The 21014-nt window shown below is 41.5% G+C and overlaps 1 protein-coding gene across 3 annotated transcripts in view; it reads left to right on the forward strand.

The window, feature by feature from the left end:
• arhgef12b (Rho guanine nucleotide exchange factor (GEF) 12b) overlaps window positions 1-21014 on the forward strand; it is a 153114-nt gene that overhangs the window by 85832 nt on the left and 46268 nt on the right. For all 3 annotated transcript variants that reach the window (XM_060913328.1, XM_060913327.1, XM_060913329.1), the window contains one exon: window positions 11565-11659. In XM_060913328.1, the coding sequence (XP_060769311.1) occupies window positions 11565-11659 (95 nt within the window). The remainder of the gene's footprint in view (window positions 1-11564; window positions 11660-21014) is intronic.

Consider the following 21014-nt stretch of genomic DNA (forward strand, 5'->3'; position numbering starts at 1 on the left):
TATCACTAATTGTATTTTAAGTTGTAACTTTATCCACCTAAGGATTGGTGCGCTCACAGAATCATCATAACCGTAATAAAACATCACGCAAAATATTTCATCACCGTTGTAACTCCATTTTCCGCAGACCCAAAACCAATACGATCGTGTGTTTTGATCTAAATGGAAAGCCTCAGGGTCGAGGTCACTACCTCACCAAAAGCAGTAACTTAAAATCACTACGCCATATAAACATTTAGTTATAAATCTGCGATTTTGTTTTTTAAAACTAAAGCTGAAACTCTGGTGCAGACCTTTTGGAGGTGTGAAAGCAGACCGGACCTAATCTGACAGTTTTGCTTTTTTGTACCTCGGGAGCTTCCGTCGTTTGTCGAGCATTATGGGAAACAGAGTCTTGACACTCCACCGCAAAGTGCAAACACTGTTTCGGTTGTCAAGGGAACCTTACAACAGTCGTTCAGTCATTCAGACCAGTGGTAGGCTAGACTACAGAGTACAAAAAATGAGTAGGGGGCAAACGTGGGCCGAGGAAGAAACGCGCACCCTTGTGGATATATGGGCAGATGTCCACATATCTGAGCTTTTGGAGAGAACACACAAAAATGCCGACGTGTTTGCTGTATTCAGTGAGAAAATGAAGGAGAAGGGGTTCACACGCTCCCCAGAACAATGTCGGCTAAAAGTGAAGAAACTCCGTCAGACCTACATTAAAATCAGGGACATTCTTTCAAAAAGTGGCAGTACTAGCGACGCAAAAAAGAAATTCATCTATTGTGATGGATAAGGCGAATATCCCGACACACACCTCCTCCGTCTTGCGTGAAGAGACAGAACTGTCACAACATGATGTGCGCTCATCAGCGCTATCCTCCGTAGCCGCCTTGCCCTTTGTCGTCGTCGTTGATAAATTACTTGTACAACAGCATAGTAATCGCACAATTGTGAAAACAGTAAAAACTGGAAAAAACATATAGCTTTGATGACATTAAAAAGAATAACAGCACGGAAAGCCTCCTTGACTACTTTTGAACTTAACGCTTTGTGCGCGTGTCGTCTCTGACCAATAGCTGAACGACCTCAGGGCGCGTGGCTTTGCTGACAGATTTTGGTCCGCTTACTAAAATGTACAGTGTGAAAGCGAACTGCACCAAAATGAAAAAATAAAAAAAACATTTGGTTCGGACCAAAGCAAGTGAACTATCGAACTATCCTGGTCTGAATACACCCTAAATCTGCGATTTTGTTTTTTAAAACGAAAGCTGAAAGTTAGGTATAGAATATGTTTCTTACAGGATATGTTACGATGGTAGCTGGTCTTGTATGAATTTCTGAGCTATAAAATGAGTTGTGGTGTATTTTTTACCGTAGCGTGTTATTTGTGTGCGGGGAAGGACACACATTAACAATTTGCATGTGTAGAATGGAATTTTCCACTCCAACAGTTAGAAGTTGATCGTGCTTCCATTTGCGGTCTCTCTGTTACGCGAGTGATCTGTTCGGACGTTATCACTGAAAAGGTGAGTTTTGACAGTTTTATTTTGTTTTAGTCTTGCAGTATAAGGCAATAGAATGTTTCTTTTTCATCTTACTTTCATATTTCGTAGTGTTTGCGTATTTTTGGCCAATATTTTGCAACCACGGTCAATTTAGATCGAACTTTTGATAGAATCTACGGCCAGTCATTTTGCCCCGCCCCTGCCTCGCGCTCCGTCCGGTGCGGTAGTGATGTCCCGTTGCTCGCGCGCCGCAGCAGAGACCCGCGCGACCTTCAGCCGGTACAGTCGCTGTTCTTTTACCACCGCCGTTATTCTCATCTTTCCGGTGTGTTCTTGATTTTTCCATTGTGTCCCGTTTCGCCATATCAAATCCCCAAAATGTATCATTTTATTCATATTTAAGTGAATAATCAATTCAGTCATCATCACTAGGCATTTTTAACCCAAGCAATCAAAAAGAGGAAATGTATTCAATATTTTCACTCATCTGTGAAGGAGGGGCTTTAATTCTTCATGATGGAGTTATTTTAGATGGAAATCAATTTTACAAAAGCATTTGAATTGTAATCAAAAAATATTTTCCACAGTGGAGGCCAGATAAAGCAAGACGCTCTCTTTATTCTTATTAAATATGACAAAAGAAACATTGAGTGTTAGGGAAATGCAAAAAAAAAAAAAATAGTAAAATTAGAGAATTTATTTTTTGACCATAATGTCCCAAATGAGAGAGCAGTTTCTGAGACGGACCCGTATTCTCAGAGGTGGACAGTACCGAAGTACATTTGCTTGAGTACTGTACTTAAGTACACTTTTTGTGTATTAGTACTTGAGTATAATTTTTTTTTTTGGAAAGTTACAACTTTAGTCACTACATTTGAAAGACATTGTACTTTTCACTCCACTACATTTCTATCAAGGCCCTCGTTCCTACGAAGCAGCTTTGAAAGTGGATGCTTTTTGTTTTCTTTTCTAAAACGTGATTAGTTTTTTCCCAGGTGACAGTGAGACAGCCGATCAGTAATCACTAGGGTCACGTCACGTCCATCAACTGTATAAAATCAAGCTCAATGATTTCTCAGTAACATTTATTTGAACACGATCAGTTGATGGCAGAACAGAAGGAGGCGGTTCTTCTGGAGAATGCACGCACCCATGAATCCATGTTTCAGGTTTCTGAAAGGAATAAAGATTCATTTTGTTTTAAATGTTTGCTTTGTTTGCCGAAAACGAACCACATCACGGTCTTCAAAAACTCGCCGTCCGACCTGCAGGAGCATATTGAGGGATATAAACGTTTTATTCCAAGAGAAAGCTTGCAACGAAGTTGTCTGTGCTTTAGAGCTAGCGATAATGTTGCAATAGCTGTGCAGTCTGGTTAGTCAAATGACTTTCTATGGATTTTCCCGCCAAGTTGCCATTGTCTTGTCCACGGCTAACGTTAACACACAGCTAGTTAACTTGGACACTGTTAGTTAGCATATAAAAACGGAGTTACGCTAACATGAATAACGTTAACTTCAGCATCGTCTTGCCGGACAAACAGAATGTACAAGTCTTTCTTTTCTAGTAACGTTAGCTACCCAATATGATTTCGAGTTTGAAAAGAGTTTGCTAGCGTGTCAGGTGGAGCTTCAGCTCTACAGGTTCTACAAGTTAGTCAGTAAATCCAGTCGGTTGCTTCAGAGGCATTAGATATTGTAAGCATAATACAGCAATGCGTTGACAGAGAATTGTACTTAAGTATTTTTAAAAGCAAGTACTTAAGTACAAATTTGACTGGACAACTTTCACTTGTATTGGAGTAACATTTGACCAGTGGGATCTGTACTTTGACTTAAGTAATAAACTTGGGTACTTTGTCCCTCTCTGCTTATTCTGTCCACATTCACTGGATATGAGCAATCGCATGCTCTGATTGGCTACTCTACTACTAGGCTATCAGCTCATATACCGTGAGTAGAGAAAAACAAAATGCCGGCGCGTCTTGCTGGACCAGCCGAGGATGAAATAAAAACTCAACTTGAAAACAAAACCCAAAAAATACATAAAAGCAACAACAAAAAAAGGAATAAAAGTATTTGATGGTAAGAATGTATCTTTTATTTTTCAAGCATTATTATTGGAGCATTTTTTGTGGTTACTGCCTCATGGGGCAGAGCCACTATGTCATCATGTTGTAAGAATGAGTGTAACAATAGCGAAACTTCGTAACCAATCAGCACTCATCCTGATCAAGCTTGATTACCCGTTCTACTTTCTTGATAAACTTCGGAACCAATCAGAACCAGAAACGAAACGATAAGCCTCGTTATAACTTTGTCGTATCGGAAGATGATCGGCAGATAAAAAGAAATGAAATTCATCTCGTGGTTCGCCAAGGCTACCGATTCGATATCAAGTGGTGTTTATTTTAAGAAAATTGACCTTGTGATTATCACGGCTTTTGTTTGGTCCTTCTTGAAAGGTCAAATGAAAGGTTTTTTTGAGCTTTTTGGCAGATATTTCCGCCAAGAATTCCAGCCATTCAACAAAAACTCGAGAAGGCAGCGAAGACCACGTTGGACTCGTGTGGTTTTTTTTTTTTTTTGAGCGATCCGCTCGGTTTGCAATTACAAAAGTCCCATGTGGGAATAAATCAGCTCCTTCGTGAAAACTAAAAGTTAAAAGTATAATCAGGGTGTCCGCAGATCCTTAAAAAGTCTGATATACAGTATATGGCGTTTAAGGTCTTAAATAGCCTTATATTTTGCTAATATTTCAAAGTGTGGCATTAATTTTCATATGGGTGGCATTAAATTTCATCGGGGCACAAAAATATATGTTTGTACATTTTTTTTTTTTTTTTTTTCCGTGCTAACGTTGTTCAAACAGCGCACGTCAATGTGTAACAAGAAGATGGCAAAAAGACCGCTCTGTACCTGGGTCAGTCCATGAAATGATGTTACTTTTCATTGGTCCGGGTTTACATAATCATTTCATCTTTAATTTCCATGATTTAAAGAAATATTTAGCAGATTATCCATAAATATTGTTTGAAGAAATAAAATAAATAAAAAAATGAAGTTTTCTTTTGAAATAAAGAAATGTGAAACATTTTCTTCCCCTGTGACTGGACACGGATGACACGTTTTTTGTGACATGGAATATTTGCTGACTTTGAGCTTAAATAAACCTTCATTACTTTCTGAGAATTTCAATAAAATTAGTTTCATGGTACTTGCAATTTAGTTTTACACTCACATAATAAAGTTAAGAAGGTTCTATAAACTATTTAGCTTCGAATTCATCCACTAAAAATAGGTTGTGAGCGTAACATTGTGGTGTCCTACCGTGTTACGTTAGAAACCAGGCTTATAAAAAATGATAAAACGAGTTGAAATCATGATTGATGTTTTTAATATAAAGAAGAATATACTATAAAACGATGTAGGTAGAAAGAAATTTAAACAAACGGCAATAAAAGAAATTATCGATGTTTTTTTTCTCGTATCCTAACTTAGCGTCCACTCACTTCCTGGTTCGTTCACAACCTGCGAGACCTACAGTGGGGCAAAAAAGTATTTAGTCAGTCACCAATTGTGCAAGTTCTCCCACTTAAAAAGATGAGAGAGGCCTGTAATTTTCATCATAGGTATACCTCAACTATGAGAGACAAAATGAGGAAAAAAAATCCAGAAAATCACATTGTCTGATTTTTAAAGAATTTATTTGCAAATTATGGTGGAAAATAAGTATTTGGTCAATAACAAAAGTTCATCTCAATACTTTGTTATATACCCTTTATTGGCAATGACAGAGGTCAAACGTTTTCTGTAAGTCTTCACAAGGTTTTCACACACTGTTGCTGGTATTTTGGCCCATTCCTCCATGCAGATCTCCTCTAGAGCAGTGATGTTTTGGGGCTGTCGCTGGGCAACACGGACTTTCAACTCCCTCCAAAGATTTTCTATGGGGTTGAGATCTGGAGACTGGCTAGGCCACTCCAGAACCTTGAAATGCTTCTTACGAAGCCACTCCTTCGTTGCCCGGGCGGTGTGTTTGGGATCATTGTCATGCTGAAAGACCCAGCCACGTTTCATCTTCAATGCCCTTGCTGATGGAAGGAGGTTTTCACTCAAAATCTCACGATACATGGCCCCATTCATTCTTTCCTTTACACGGATCAGTCGTCCTGGTCCCTTTGCAGAAAAACAGCCCCAAAGCATGATGTTTCCACCCCCATGCTTCACAGTAGGTATGGTGTTCTTTGGATGCAACTCAGCATTCTTTCTCCTCCAAACACGACAAGTTGAGTTTTTACCAAAAAGTTCTATTTTGGTTTCATCTGACCATATGCCATTCTCCCAATCCTCTTCTGGATCATCCAAATGCTCTCTAGCAAACTTCAGACGGGCCTGGACATGCACTGGCTTAAGCAGGGGGACACGTCTGGCACTGCAGGATTTGAGTCCCTGGCGGCGTAGTGTGTTACTGATGGTAGCCTTTGTTACTTTGGTCCCAGCTCTCTGCAGGTCATTCACTAGGTCCCCCCGTGTGGTTCTGGGATTTTTGCTCACCGTTCTTGTGATCATTTTGACCCCACAGGGTGGGATCTTGCGTGGAGCCCCAGATCGAGGGAGATTATCAGTGGTCTTGTATGTCTTCCATTTTCTAATAATTGCTCCCACAGTTGATTTCTTCACACCAGGCTGCTTACCTATTGCAGATTCAGTCTTCCCAGCCTGGTGCAGGGCTACAATTTTGTTTCTGGTGTCCTTTGACAGCTCTTTGGTCTTGGCCATAGTGGAGTTTGGAGTGTGACTGTTTGAGGTTGTGGACAGGTGTCTTTTATACTGATAACGAGTTCAAACAGGTGCCATTAATACAGGTAACGAGTGGAGGACAGAGGAGCCTCTTAAAGAAGAAGTTACAGGTCTGTGAGAGCCAGAAATCTTGCTTGTTTGTAGGTGACCAAATACTTATTTTACCGAGGAATTTACCAATTAATTCATTAAAAATCCTACAATGTGATTTCCTGGATTCTTTCCCCCCATTCTGTCTCTCATAGTTGAAGTGTACCTATGATGAAAATTACAGGCCTCTCTCATCTTTTTATGTGGGAGAACTTGCACAATAGGTGGCTGACTAAATACTTTTTTGCCCCACTGTATTTACTCAATCTAGGTCAGCTGAACTGACGCGAGATAACTTCTCGCGGGATCTCACACACCACAACACGTGCTCGAGAGAAGTGCAGATATAAGTGTGACTAAGTAAAGTAATGAATTCAATAATCTCATTTACCCCATATAGGATGAAACTGTTTCCTGTTAATGACTGTTATTGTTCAAATCTTAGAGATTTTATGAAGTTTGTGAAATACTGGTATTTCATATTTTCAGTGTTTATGATGTTGAACTAATATTTCTAATGAATTCTTATTCAGTGTTAATGTTTAAAGTAAACAAATAAAAGCAAAAAATTGATTTTATCAATATTTTTCCTTTATTTTTAAAAGCTTGTTCGTGTCCTTGTTACATTAGCAACCGGGTAAATATTTATGGATTTTATCATACGTTGTAGAGCAGGAGTTATCTTAACAACTATGTTATATTTTCTTATATGGTCAATGCTTCATGGAAATAAAAGTTGTTTTCAGTTGTAAATTGTTTGAAGTGACTCCCTCTATGTCACATTTTGGTAACCCCATTTCATGGACTGACCCACCTAAAAGTACAGGCGTCACACAACACTTAGGGGGCAGTGTTTTCCTTATAGTGTTGTGGGAAAAGACGAAGAAGTGGTTTCTTTAGCGTGGCAGACATGTAGGATGGGGAAGTGTAATGCCGCTTTTCCACTACAAACGCGGCTGAGTCGGGCTGAGCCGTGCCGTGCTGAGTCGGGCTGAGCGGGGCTGTTGGAGTTGCATTTCGACTACAACCGCGCTGAACCGTGCTGGCTGGAAGTGGGTGGACACATTGGGTGGAGTTAGCGAAAGTGGGTGGACGTCACGTGATGTCGTTAAGCAGCGCAAACAGTGACATCAGTGAGCTTTTAAGCGGTAGTCTCACGACCCGAATAGTAAACAATAAACATGGAGGACATGGAGTCGTTAGTGTTGCTGGTCTCGGTGCTGTGGCTTGTTGTCACCGACAACGCGGACAGATACTGGCAAGAGCGTATAGATGAGGCGAGGCGCATAAGGCTTCAGAAATTCTCGTAATTCGTAATTATTATTCTTCCGGGTTTACGGTGTTTACAGATCCCAGCGTGCTCGCGGGGCGTGTGTGGGCATGTGAGGACACTCCTCCTCACCAATCAGTGCACAGGGGAGTGTCTGCTCACGCCCCCAACCTCACTCGGCTCGCTTCAGCCCTACTCCAAAACGGTGCGAGTTTTAGGGGCTAAGCAGGGCTGAAGCGAGCTGAGTCGTGCTGGTTTTTGGTAGTCGAAACGCGAGCCATGTCGGGCTGAAGTGAGCCGAAGTGAGCTGAAAAAGGGTAGTGGAAAAGGGCCATAAGTTTAGGGACAAGTGGCTTGAGGACCAGAAATATAGCGGTTTGTTGTCAAAAGCAACGTCTGAAAATGAAGCTCGGTGTAAACTCTGCAAGAAAGACGTAAAGTTGGGAACAATGGGCTGTACTGCCCTCGACGCTCACATGAAAGGGGAAAAGCATAAACGCTTTGCCGCCAGTCAGGTAACAACAGTTCCCATGCAGATGTTTGCAGCACCGGTTGCAAACGTTAGCGCAAAGCCCACTTTCCCTTCGGTGCCTACTTCTCCCAGCACAAGTGCCTTCGGTGCTTTCGCCTCGACCGCTACACTTAAGGCTGAAATACTGTGGGTTCTGCAAACGATTGACCGACACCACTCCTACAATTCGAACGAAGACGTGGGCACCGTCTTCAGGGCAATGTTCCCTGATTCTGAATATGCAAAATCGTTTACTTGTGGGAAAGACAAGATTCTGTTCGTAAACTGGAGATGCACTGATTAAAATATAAATATGCTTTGACCATAATAGCCTAGAGTCTGATTTTTTAAAAATATTTTTTCCCCGGGGCGGCACGGTGGTGTAGTGGTTAGCGCTGTCGCCTCACAGCAAGAAGGTCCTGGGTTCGAGCCCCGGGGCCGGCGAGGGCCTTTCTGTGTGGAGTTTGCATGTTCTCCCCGTGTCCGCGTGGGTTTCCTCCGGGTGCTCCGGTTTCCCCCACAGTCCAAAGACATGCAGGTTAGGTTAACTGGTGACTCTAAATTGACCGTAGGTGTGAATGTGAGTGTGAATGGTTGTCTGTGTCTATGTGTCAGCCCTGTGATGACCTGGCGACTTGTCCAGGGTGTACCCCGCCTTTCGCCCGTAGTCAGCTGGGATAGGCTCCAGCTTGCCTGCAACCCTGTAGAAGGATAAAGCGGCTAGAGATAATGAGATGAGATTTTTTCCCCGCGGTAGTGGTCTTATTTTTTATTCTCACAGGTCTTAAAATGGCCTTAAAAAGTATTATTTTTGGTTATCAAAAATGTGCAGATACCCTGATAATTGGTCAAACTACTTCTATTCACTTTAATTTTACATTTTTTAGTCTTTACACTACACTTGTGAAACAAAACGTGCTCGTTAGTACTAAATAATGCTTCAAAGACAATTCATGAACAAGTGCTTGCTTTCTTACTACTTTGAAAATAGATCTAGTTCACAGCGCTGTATTTTGAACAAAGCCTTGTTGCTGCTCACAGCTTGGTGACGCTTGTAGAGATGAGGCGAGTATCGTTGATGACGTGTATACGGGTCCGTCTCAGAAACTGCTCTCTCATTTGGGACATTATGGTCAAAAAATATATTCTCTAATTTTGCTATTTTTTTTGCATTTACCTAACACTCAATGTTTCTTTTGTCATATTTAATAAGAATAAAGAGAGCGTCTTGCTTTATCTGGCCTCCACTGTGGAACATTTTTTTTATTTATTACAATTCAAATGCTTTTGTAAAATTGATTTCCATCTAAAATAACTCCATCATGAAGAATTAAAGCCCCTCCTTCACAGATGAGTGAAAATATTGAATACGTTTCCTCCTTTTGATTGCTTGGGTTAAAAATGCCAAGTTATGATGACTGAATTGATTATTCACTTAAATATGAATAATATGATACATTTTGGGGATTTGATATGGCGAAACAGGACACAATGGAAAAATCAAGAACATACCGGAAAGATGAGAATAACGGCGGTGGTAAAAGGACAGCGACTGTACCGGCTGAAGGTCGCGCGGGTCTCTGCTGCGGCGCGCGAGCAACGGGACATCACTACCGCACCGGACGGAGCGTGAGGCGGGGGCGGGGCAAAATGACTGGCCGTAGATTCTATCAAAAGTTCGATCTAAATTGACCGTGGTTGCAAAATATTGGCCAAAAACACGCAAACACTACGAAATATGAAAGTAAGATGAAAAAGAAACAAACATTCTATTGCCTTATACTGCAAGACTAAAACAAAATAAAACTGTCAAAACTCACCTTTTCAGTGATAACGTCCGAACAGATCACTCGCGTAACAGAGAGGCCGCAAATGGAAGCACAATCAACTTCTAACTGTTGGAGTGGAAAATTCCATTCGACACATGCAAATTGTTAATGTGTGTCCTTCCCCGCACACAAATAACACGCTACGGTAAAAAATACACCACAACTCATTTTATAGCTCAGAAATTCATACAAGAGCAGCTACCATCGTAACATATTCTGTAAGAAACATATTCTATACCTAACTTTCAGCTTTCGTTTTAAAAAACAAAATCGCAGATTTATAACTAAATGTTTATATGGCGTAGTGATTTTAAGTTACTGCTTTTGGTGAGGTAGTGACCTCGACCCTGAGGCTTTCCGTTTAGATCAAAACACACGATCGTATTGGTTTTGGGTCTGCGGAAAATGGAGTTACAACGGTGATGAAATATTTTGCGTGATGTTTTATTACGGTTATGATGATTCTGTGAGCGCACCAATCCTTAGGTGGATAAAGTTACAACATAAAATATAATTAGTGATAACTGTAGACTTTTCAGCGGACTACGACCTTTGTAAGGGAATGCGATGTAGTCAAGCATTTATCATGTCCCAGATCAAGCCGCCATTTTTCCATAAATTTGCAGAATTTTTGCCAAATTCTGAATAAAGATTTAGTTTTATCTGTATTATTTCTTTCATCATTTTATTTCAAATTAAAACCATCACCATTCAGAACCGGATAGTTTACTGACTGTGAGTATATTTAGTGGGGGACCCACACAGTACCCAGTTTCTGACACAGACCCATGTATGCTATATTTCCTGTATGGACATGGGATCAGCAAACAAGTTAGTTTATAAGCAGTAGCCACATGTACCCCGAGGTGACCTATTTTCACAAATTGCTCCTGTCGTTTCGCTGGTTTGTTTACATTCTAAGTGGAAATTTTGTCGGAAGTTTTGTGTCAAGTTTTTATTTATGGAATTTGCAAAAAATAAAAATGCTGTTTCTCAAAATCCAGTGAATGTGGATTGAATAAAACAGCTATTCTACTCGAGCTCATCGTACACGGCTCATAGCCATCAGCTCATGTACGACTCGATTTCATGGAATAACTGTTATATAGTTGTTTTACATCAGATTTTTTTTTTTAAATAAAAAACTATTTGAAACCTGAAATGAACAGCGTGAGCAACGGAGTCCGAGCGCGTTCACAATATTTGATTGTTTTCACCCCGGATGAAGGGGTTTGTTTTCAGTAACCAAAAACAGCATGGGTATGTGGATGGGACGTACCAAAAAAATTCAAAGACAGCCATATACATGCGGACAAGGTCTGAGTTGGTATTTTGTTGATTTCAAGTAAGAGGTCAAAAGTTTTAGTCAAGTATCGACCTGGATAGAATCCGTATCAGATCAGGTACTTGGGGGAATTTTGGAAGCACCACTAATTTACCAGAACCAGTAGTTTTATGCATGTCTGGATTAAAACTAGTAACTGTGCAATTGCTTTTCTTTGACTGTAGAATTTTTCCTGAAGTATTGTGACTGAGCTAATAGTGTGTGTGTGTGTGTGTGTGCAGACCAGGAAGTATTCTCAACAAGGACCACCCCCCAGACAAGAAGCCCAAGAGTGAGAAGGTGTCAGTGCTTCCTACACATGACTTTGACCCCACAGGTACGAGTCCGTTCTTGTACACATCACACAAAGGGGAAATGTTTAGTTCTGGTTTGACTGCAGAATGACACGTGACTCCGAGCGAGAGCCTCGCTGATTGACAGGGCACTAGAGTCCTCTCGTCTTACACAACTGTGTTGCTCTGTCTGGATTCCAGTTTAGCAGAAAAAAAAGAAAGAATAATGACTCATAGATGCGGTTTGCTAGAAACCATCACAGAGTGATATGATGGCACAACATTTAGAAAGCTGGTTATCGGATTACAACCAGATCCTCTCTGTGCATCACGCAGAGTTTCTCACCAGGTAGTAATCCCGTCCTGAATCATGCGGAGTCTCGTGTGCAGACACAGTGGCTGAGGTCACACGTCACTGTACAGCTGTGAACGAGAAATCGTTTCCTGTGTGTGTGTGTGTGTGTGAGAGAGGGGCGTGAAAAAAAAAGAGGTGGTGATTTTACAGAATTAGTTTTCTTTAATTTCTTGAACACACTTCCAAAATCTCAGACTTGCAGTGTTTTTTGTATAATAACTACAACCCCGATTCCAAAAAAGTTGGGACAAAGTACAAATTGTAAATAAAAACGGAATGCAATGATGTGGAAGTTTCAAAATTCCATATTTTATTCAGAATAGAACATAGATGACATATCAAATGTTTAAACTGAGAAAATGTATCATTTAAAGAGAAAAATTAGGTGATTTTAAATTTCATGACAACAACACAACTCAAAGTTGGGACAAGGCCATGTTTCCCACTGTGAGACATCCCCTTTTCTCTTTACAACAGTCTGTAAACGTCTGGGGACTGAGGAGACAAGTTGCTCAAGTTTAGGGATAGGAATGTTAACCCATTCTTGTCTAATGTAGGATTCTAGTTGCTCAACTGTCTCAGGTCTTTTTTGTCGTATCTTCCGTTTTATGATGCACCAAATGTTTTCTATGGGTGAAAGATCTGGACTGCAGGCTGGCCAGTTCAGTACCCGGACCCTTCTTCTACGCAGCCATGATGCTGTAATTGATGCAGTATGTGGTTTGGCATTGTCATGTTGGAAAATGCAAGGTCTTCCCTGAAAGAGACGTCGTCTGGATGGGAGCATATGTTGCTCTAGAACCTGGATATACCTTTCAGCATTGATGGTGTCTTTCCAGATGTGTAAGCTGCCCATGCCACATGCACTAATGCAACCCCATGCCATCAGAGATGCAGGCTTCTGAACTGAGCGCTGATAACAACTTGGGTCGTCCTTCTCCTCTTTAGTCCGAATGACACGGCGTCCCTGATTTCCATAAAGAACTTCAAATTTTGATTCGTCTGACCACAGAACAGTTTTCCACTTTGCCACAGTCCATTTTAAATGAGCCTTGGCCCAGAGAAGACGTCTGCGCTTCTGGATCATGTTTAGATACGGCTTCTTCTTTGAACTATAGAGTTTTAGCTGGCAACGGCGGATGGCACGGTGAATTGTGTTCACAGATAATGTTCTCTGGAAATATTCCTGAGCCCAGTTTGTGATTTCCAATACAGAAGCATGCCTGTATGTGATGCAGTGCCGTCTAAGGGCCCGAAGATCACGGGCACCCAGTATGGTTTTCCGGCCTTGACCCTTACGCACAGAGATTCTTCCAGATTCTCTGAATCTTTTGGGGACAGAGATAAACTGATTTAGATTTTGAGATCAAAAGGTCTAAGGTCACTGTTAGGTCAAATGTCTGTCCGAAAACCTTGTGAACACACATCTCCAAGACTGATGCAAGTAATTTCACCAGGTCAAGATTACTGTGAGGTCAAATGTCCATCCCCAAATCACAACTTAATAAGGCATGTAGTCTACCAGGCGGAGGCATCCCCATCGACACCGTTAGCGTCGAGTTCTATCTAGTTTGAGATGTGTTGCTGTCATGAAATTTCAAATGAGCCAATATTTGGCATGAAATTTCAAAATGTCTCACTTTCGACATTTGATATGTTGTCTATGTTCTATTCTGAATACAATATCAGTTTTTGAGATTTGTAAATTATTGCATTCCGTTTTTACCGTATAACCTCTCATGAACGCCCCCGCGGACGTTACATTTTTCAAAAGGGGGGCGTTTATTAGGGGTAAAAAAAAATCACAGTTGATCGAATTTTTCAAACCCTAACATAACTGCCCTACTAATTTTCCCTAACTTTCATACGTTTTCTAGGTGAAAAGTCGTCGAATTAAGTGTTTTTTAAAAATTGATTTTTTTTTTAATTATTTGGGGCACTTACTGGAGTGTATACGGTAATGCAGGTGTTCATTCGGCGAGGAAACAGCCCAGATATAGCTCGCGTGTCAGCTGGCTTGACACCTTTTGATCTTTTCGCCGACCACTGTTACGTCACTCACTTTGCATAGAGCTCCCTTTTTGCAGAAGTCACGCGCCTCCCAGATAATGTGATCTGATCATTCTGTTTCTTATTGTAAAGATGGACACGCGTGTTGAAAAACACAAATCCTACACTGCGAGTGTTAAGCTAAAAGTTTTCGGATCGTGATAGCCCAGGACACTGAATTCGTATTCGATTTGGATACTGGACTTGGATAGAAAACCTGGGGTATGTAAAACTGTTCAGATTGTTAGTTTGTTTAATTTTGAATTATTTTTTTTCTGAAATATGGGGGGGGCGTTCATTAGAGGTTATACGGTATTTGCAATTTGTACTTTTGTCCCAACTTTTTTGGAATCGGGGTAGTAGTTCATGAAGCGTCGCCACTAAACAGGCACTAACCAGTCACAATAACGTAACGTACAAATTAGGAGACGCTCAAAGTTCCATATACGTTATTCCTGAGAAGGCCTGGATGATCTGATGCACATTTTGTAGCTAGAGTACAAAGTTTGTGCACGTCCTATCACAGTGAAATAGGTGTAATTTCAGACACGGCATCGCACCAGAAGCTAATTTAACTTAGCTAATATTAATAATGAAAAAACCTGCATGGATTAAAGTTTTCCGTCGTGTGACGGATTTCCGTCAACTGAACTCTCCCAAGGCCAAACGTGAGGTCGGTGCTGATCCGAGGAGAATTAAAATGACGGGTGGTTGGGTAGAGATTGGGTTATAACACTGATGTGTTGCAACATCAACTATCAGCAGGGTTTATTTAACTTTTTTGTTTTTGAGCCATGCTTTGTGTCGTTCATTTCCTATGTTTGATCATGTTTAAACGTTCGCTGTCTACGGTGCGGCATTAAAAAAACATGCGCTGTCAAAATTGGCAAAATACATTCCCATGTGCTTGGCGTGCTTGTGTCTGACCATTTCTGTTTTGTATTAAATTAAATCTTGCCAAAATGACTTGGTACAAACCTGGACATATAGAAATAGAGCATGTTAAAAAATAAACCCCGGAAAGCCCGCTCCTCTGCTTCAGCCAGACTTGAAGACCCGACGGTGCAATGCTTGCAGACTGTCAGAAGTAATTAGACCTAAATTTATAGCTAACAAATCAGCAGACGCCCCAACAATTATTATTTTCGTTAGGCCAGTGTGTAAGGTATGTTAGAACCGTGCCTTATAGCCTACGTTATATCACAATTTAAAGGACGTTTGAGGAGTTGGAGGCTGCGAGCGCAATGATGTTCCGACATGCGCTAAACTTTATTCCCTGAAAATCATACACCAGCGTTCAATGCCCCAAACAGTCAAAATGTCTAGAAGACTACGGTTAAATAATTATCATAGCCTACTAAGTTAAATTACGTCAAAACATCTGTTTCTGGCCTATGGAATGATGGAGGAAAATGAGAACGAACACAAAGTAGATAGCAGCCAACTTCACGCGATCTTTTAGGGAACTTAACACTCGTGTTGGCCACAATATTTCTCTTAATAAAATCTTGAATTGTTTCTGAAGTCGTATTCAACACAAAGTAAGGTCAAACCCCAATTTTAATTTAAGCGAAGATCCAGACTTTTTTCTATATTGGCGTCGAGCACAGAGAAGCATGTCGTTCTGCTTTGGGTTTCGGCAGCATGGATGCGCTTTACATGAAAGAAGGCACTGATGTGTCTGCCATCGATAAAGGTGTAAAAAACAAGTGGAGGTGGGCTTGGCTGTACGAAATAGGTGAAAACGGAAAGCCGTTTAGTTCATGGTGCAAAAAACTAAACATTCCAGGCGCTTGCATTTGTGTGGTTTGCCACAAAAAAAGAATATACGGAAGCAATGGAAAGAGAGTGCAATAAATTTAATATATTAATCCATTAATTAATTGATAATAAAGTTATCAGTTCCAAGTTAACCATTCTCAGAATTTCATCGAAATCCACGCATAACACCCCCCCCCCCCCCCGTAAATTTTCAGTCAAATAATTTTTTTTTTGCTTTAATCCATGAAACTGTGGTGTATCTATCTGTTTGTTTGTTTGTTTTTGGGGGGGGCATTTGTCAGGAGGGATTAGAAATATTTCAATTTGGTACCGGCACCGAACGTACACTCTTCATTTGAAAATTGAAATATACTACTACTATGATGATAATAATAAGAATAATACAGTTCAATTTATTTATATAGTGCCTTTCTCACACCCGAGGTCGTGTTACAATTAGAGGGGGAAGTCCACTGAAAGAGGGTCAGGATGTAATTCCAGTGGCGTAGCTACCACAGTCCCATCAAAAGGCGCACGAAGATAAATCCCACACCGCTTGCACGTCGCCCGAAACACTGCATCAAGCACAAAAGCACCGCCGCACAGAGCGCTGGACAACCCTGATGTTAAAAGAGCAACGAGCTCTGGCGTCACCCACAGTGGACCAAGGCCTGGAGGGAACCGACGCCCAAAACTGAGTCCGGAGCTACGCCACAACCGGCGGACAAAACGCTCAAACAAACCTCAAACTACACAAACACACAAAATAAAAGAAAAAGCTCCGGTGAGACGTGACGGCCAGAATGCGCACGATGTACTCTCAACCAAAAACGGAAAATGAACTTTGAGTGCTTAATAAAAGAGTGTTCTCTACATAGGATGGCCTGCTCTGCTTATAAACAGTCGTGGGTAGAAGTGAAACCAAACACCAGAATGGTGTGTGCTTTTAAAAAAAAAATTTTTAAACGTTTTCAGAGCATCCTTTTTTATCCCTCGCTGGGCGGCACGGTGGTGTAGTGGTTAGCACGGTCGCCTCACAGCAAGAAGGTTCCGGGTTCGAACCCAGCGGCCGGCGAGGGCCTTTCTGTGTGGAGTTTGCATGTTCTCCCCGTGTCCGCGTGCTCCGGTTTCCCCCACAGTCCAAAGACATGCAGTTAGGTTGATGTGGGGCGGCCCTTGAGGTGCCCTTGAGCAAGGTACCGAATCCCTGACTGCTCCCCGGGCGCTGTGTGTGGCGCTGCCCACTGCTCTGGGTGTGTGTGCGTGTGTTCACTGCTTCAGATGGGTTAAATGCAGAGGATGAATTTCACTGTGCTTGAAGTGTGCATGTGACCAACAAAGGTTTCTTCTTCCTCTTCTGAAAGGCCCGAAAGGGGGTTATGTTGTAGCAACATCCATCTGTCCGTCCCAGGAAGGGTGTTCACCTTCTGAAATCAACTCCTCTCACAATTTTTGGAGGAATTTCCACAAAACTTGGCAGAATTCTTTGTTATACGTCAGTAGTACGTGTATTGTAGTTTTGTTAAATTCGGTCGCATTTTACCAGAGTTACAGCCCTTGATTAACAGAATTATACTTTGACAATTTCATGAAAGTGTATTTTTCCTTCTGAAATCAACTCCTCTCACAATTTTTGGAGGAATTTCACCAAACCTGGTAAAACACATTGTTGTATATCGGTAGTATGTATATTGTTATTTTGTTCAATTGGTTCGCATTTTACCAGAGTTCCAGCCCTTGATTAACAACCGTGTACTTTCACAATTTCATGAAGGTGCGCTCGCCTTCTGACATCAACTCCTCTTACGATTTGTGGACGAATTTCTCACAGCTTGGCAAAAGGTCTTGTTATATGACGGTAATACGCATATTGCGATTTAATTTCGTTTGTGAAAATTCTACCAGAGTTTTGACCCTTGCTTAAATAACTCGTACTTTGACAATTTCATGAGGGTGTACGCTCTTCTGAAATCAACTCCTCTCACAATTTGTGGAGGAATTTCACCAAACTTGGCAAAAGGCTTTGTTATATGACAGTTATACGCATATCGAAATTTTGTTTAATTTGGGCAAATTTTCCCAGAGTTATGCCCTTGATTATTAACAAACTTTGGCAATTTCATCAAGGTGTGGTTGCTTTCTGAAATCAACTTCCCTCACAATTTTTATCCCCCGCTGGCCGAAAGAACCGAATGTCATGGCGAAATCACCTCCTCTTACAATTTTTGGAGGAATTTCACAAAACTTGGCAGGATTCTTTGTTGTTATATGTCGGTAATCCGCGTATTGCAATTTCGTTCAATTCAGTCGCATTTTACCAGAGTTATGGCAGAGTTGCCAGCGGGGGATATTGTGCTCTCGGAGCACTCTTGTCTCTGTAATGTGATTTGTTGCTTTCAGAATCGTTCTTGGCTGCAGCCCCGTCTTCAAAACCTGACAATGTAACGTAGTCATGTCTAAGGTCATATCTTCCTGTAGCCAAGAAGGCAGGAAGTGATGAATTCTGCACCGGAACGTAGACCTGTTGTGGAAATGTTTCGGGTGATGCATTCTTGAACTGGAATGGGAAAATGACGTTATTAAGCGGTGAAGCATGAAATTTTGCACTTTTTGCATTTTCAATTGTGTAAAAGTAGCATCCGCTACTCGCCAGATGCGAGTAAAAATCTACATTGGCGAATAAAATAAGCGAGACCGGTCGCCGTTGGGGAGTTGCCGAAATTAGGCCTACGATATAAACTTTTCATCACAGAAGCTGCTTTGACCCTCGCTGACCGCTGAGAGTCTGCAGGTATTGCGGTGGCATGTTGGAGTAGAGCGGCCAGAAAATACAAATGAAGAGCACGGTAGAAGTAGTTAAAAGAAAACTTAACAAGAAGCAGGCTTGTGGTACTCGAGTCCAGGACTCGTGACTTGACTTGGACTTGAGCACTGATGATTCGGAGACCAGGATTCAGATTTTTTTTTTTTGGGTAACATGCCATAATAATTTGTCATAAGATATTTATGCCTACATTAACTTTTATACTAATTTTGTGCAAGAGAACGCACATTCATCTGTTCATGTGTCATGTTCAGGAACAAACGTTAATGCCTGGAGAGAACGCCGCTAGGATTGTCCGCTTTGCTTATAGATAGTTTTCACATGACGTCACAGAGTCGGGGATTCCCTAGTGGCGGCCATCTTGTGGGTCAAGCTTACCGTACGGGTGACTGAGCACACATTGTAACGCGCGAGTACAAAGTCTTCAAAAGAACCCAAGCAGGCTATTTTTTTTTTAAGATATATTTTTTTGGGCTTTTTTCACCTTTATTGGATAGGACAGTGTAGAGACAGGAAATGAGCGGGAGAGAGAGACGGGGAGGGATCGGGAAATGACCTCAGGCCGGAATCAAACCCGGGTCCCCGGATTTATGGTATGGCGCCTTATCTACCTGAGCCACGACGCTCCCCCAAGCAGACTATTTAAAGCTAGCAATGGTGCACACCTGTTGTATTCACGGCTGTCGTAATACGTCAGATGATGAAGTCAAGCGGCGCTTTTATGGAATTCCCACTGTACGGGAGCACGAAGGCGAGCAAACAAAGAAACTCAGCATGCAAAGGAGAAATCTATGGCTTGCGAGAATCAACCGCAAGGATTATCAGCCTTCCAAACACAGCAAAGTCTGCTCCGATCATTTTATAAGTGGCAAGTTGTTTAAATAAACAATCAATTGTGTTTAAGTTTGTTTTTGGAAACCAAAACATCATGTGAACAATCTCTGGAGAATGCCTAACTGGAACCGCTGAGTGTACATTTACATTGTAATGTACACTTAATATCGCTCGTTTGTCACGTTTCTATTTGAAACTGGTCACTTCACTCACGCAAAGGTCATTTTTGAAAAACATTTTAGGTCTATTCTGTATGATTTGATTTGTGTTTGGGATGCAAACCGCGCCTTTTGGCGGATGCCGCCTGAATCACGCAGATCCGATTATTTTTTTTTTTTGGGGGCGGGGGCGTTGGAGTGTCTGATTATAATTTCAAAGTAAATTCTGTATTAAAATTACTAAATAAGCAAATCCGTTACAGTCCATGAAACAGGAAGTATAAAGATGAGAAAAAAACAGTTTAAATCGGAAAGCTACGCACATTTGTGCAGCCCGAGCGGTGTGCAGGACTGCGCAAATGTGCGCAGCTTCCAGATTTAAACTGTTTTTTTCTCATCCTTATACTTCCTGTTTCATTGACTGTAACGGATTTGCTTATTTAGTAATTTTAATACAGAATTTACTTTGAAATTATAATCAGACACTCCAACGCCCCCCCCTAAAAAAACCCCGGATCTGTGCGATTCAGGCGGCATCCGCCAAAAGGCGCGCTGTGAATATATAAAGTTGTATATATCAGACAGCCTTTAAAGTTTGATGAAGTCAGTTTCAGGCTTTGGAGCAGGCTTTGGCAGTTTCAGGCTTTGGCAGCCCTGCATAGTCACTTGAAAATGCATCTTTGTCCACTTCGTAGGGGTCAATTCCCCCAATCAAGGCCAGTTTGGCTGCATACCGTTGTCGTGAGATGTCGTCTAATGTATCTATAGACTTCTGCTTGCTTGATTTTGCCGACATTGATCTTTATTTTAGAAAACTGACTATATAACTTCATAAATTCGTCCGAGATAACGTAGCCGGTAGTGGCGATGGTCCGTTTTGTTTGCCCCGCAAGATGGCGGCTGGGGGGCGTTCCCCGGAATGCCGTGACGTCAGTGAAAACTATCTATACAGACTTCTCGTGCAGTGGGAAAAAATGCACTGCTACGTGTTCCGTATGTAGAAGAACTATCGAGGAGACGAGCTCGAACTTCAATCGTCATTTGGCAAGACCACACCCAGAGAAGGAAGTGACGCGCTATGTTCATTGCTCTGTTGATGGTGGGCGGGGCTTGCTGAGCGAAGAACAAGCTTTTTATCTGTAGCCTGTTAACTAAAACGGGCAGTCGAGCAGGAACGTCAGTCCAACACGGTAGCAGAGACGCTTTCACGTAAAGGTGGCAACAGCCGCCGTCAAACGGTGCGACTGGAGTCTTGTTCTCGGACTCGACTCGAGCACTGACGACACGTGGCATTTCCCAGATAAGAGGGTGAGCTTCAGATAGAGTTTTATCTCTGGTTGAGAAATGATTTTATTTCAGTTTATTTATTTATTTATTTGATGATTTTAAAGCTAGAATTGTACTTTTTTGCATAATAT

The sequence above is a fragment of the Neoarius graeffei genome, chromosome 28, assembly GCF_027579695.1.
Source record: "Neoarius graeffei isolate fNeoGra1 chromosome 28, fNeoGra1.pri, whole genome shotgun sequence".
NCBI lineage: Eukaryota > Metazoa > Chordata > Actinopteri > Siluriformes > Ariidae > Neoarius > Neoarius graeffei.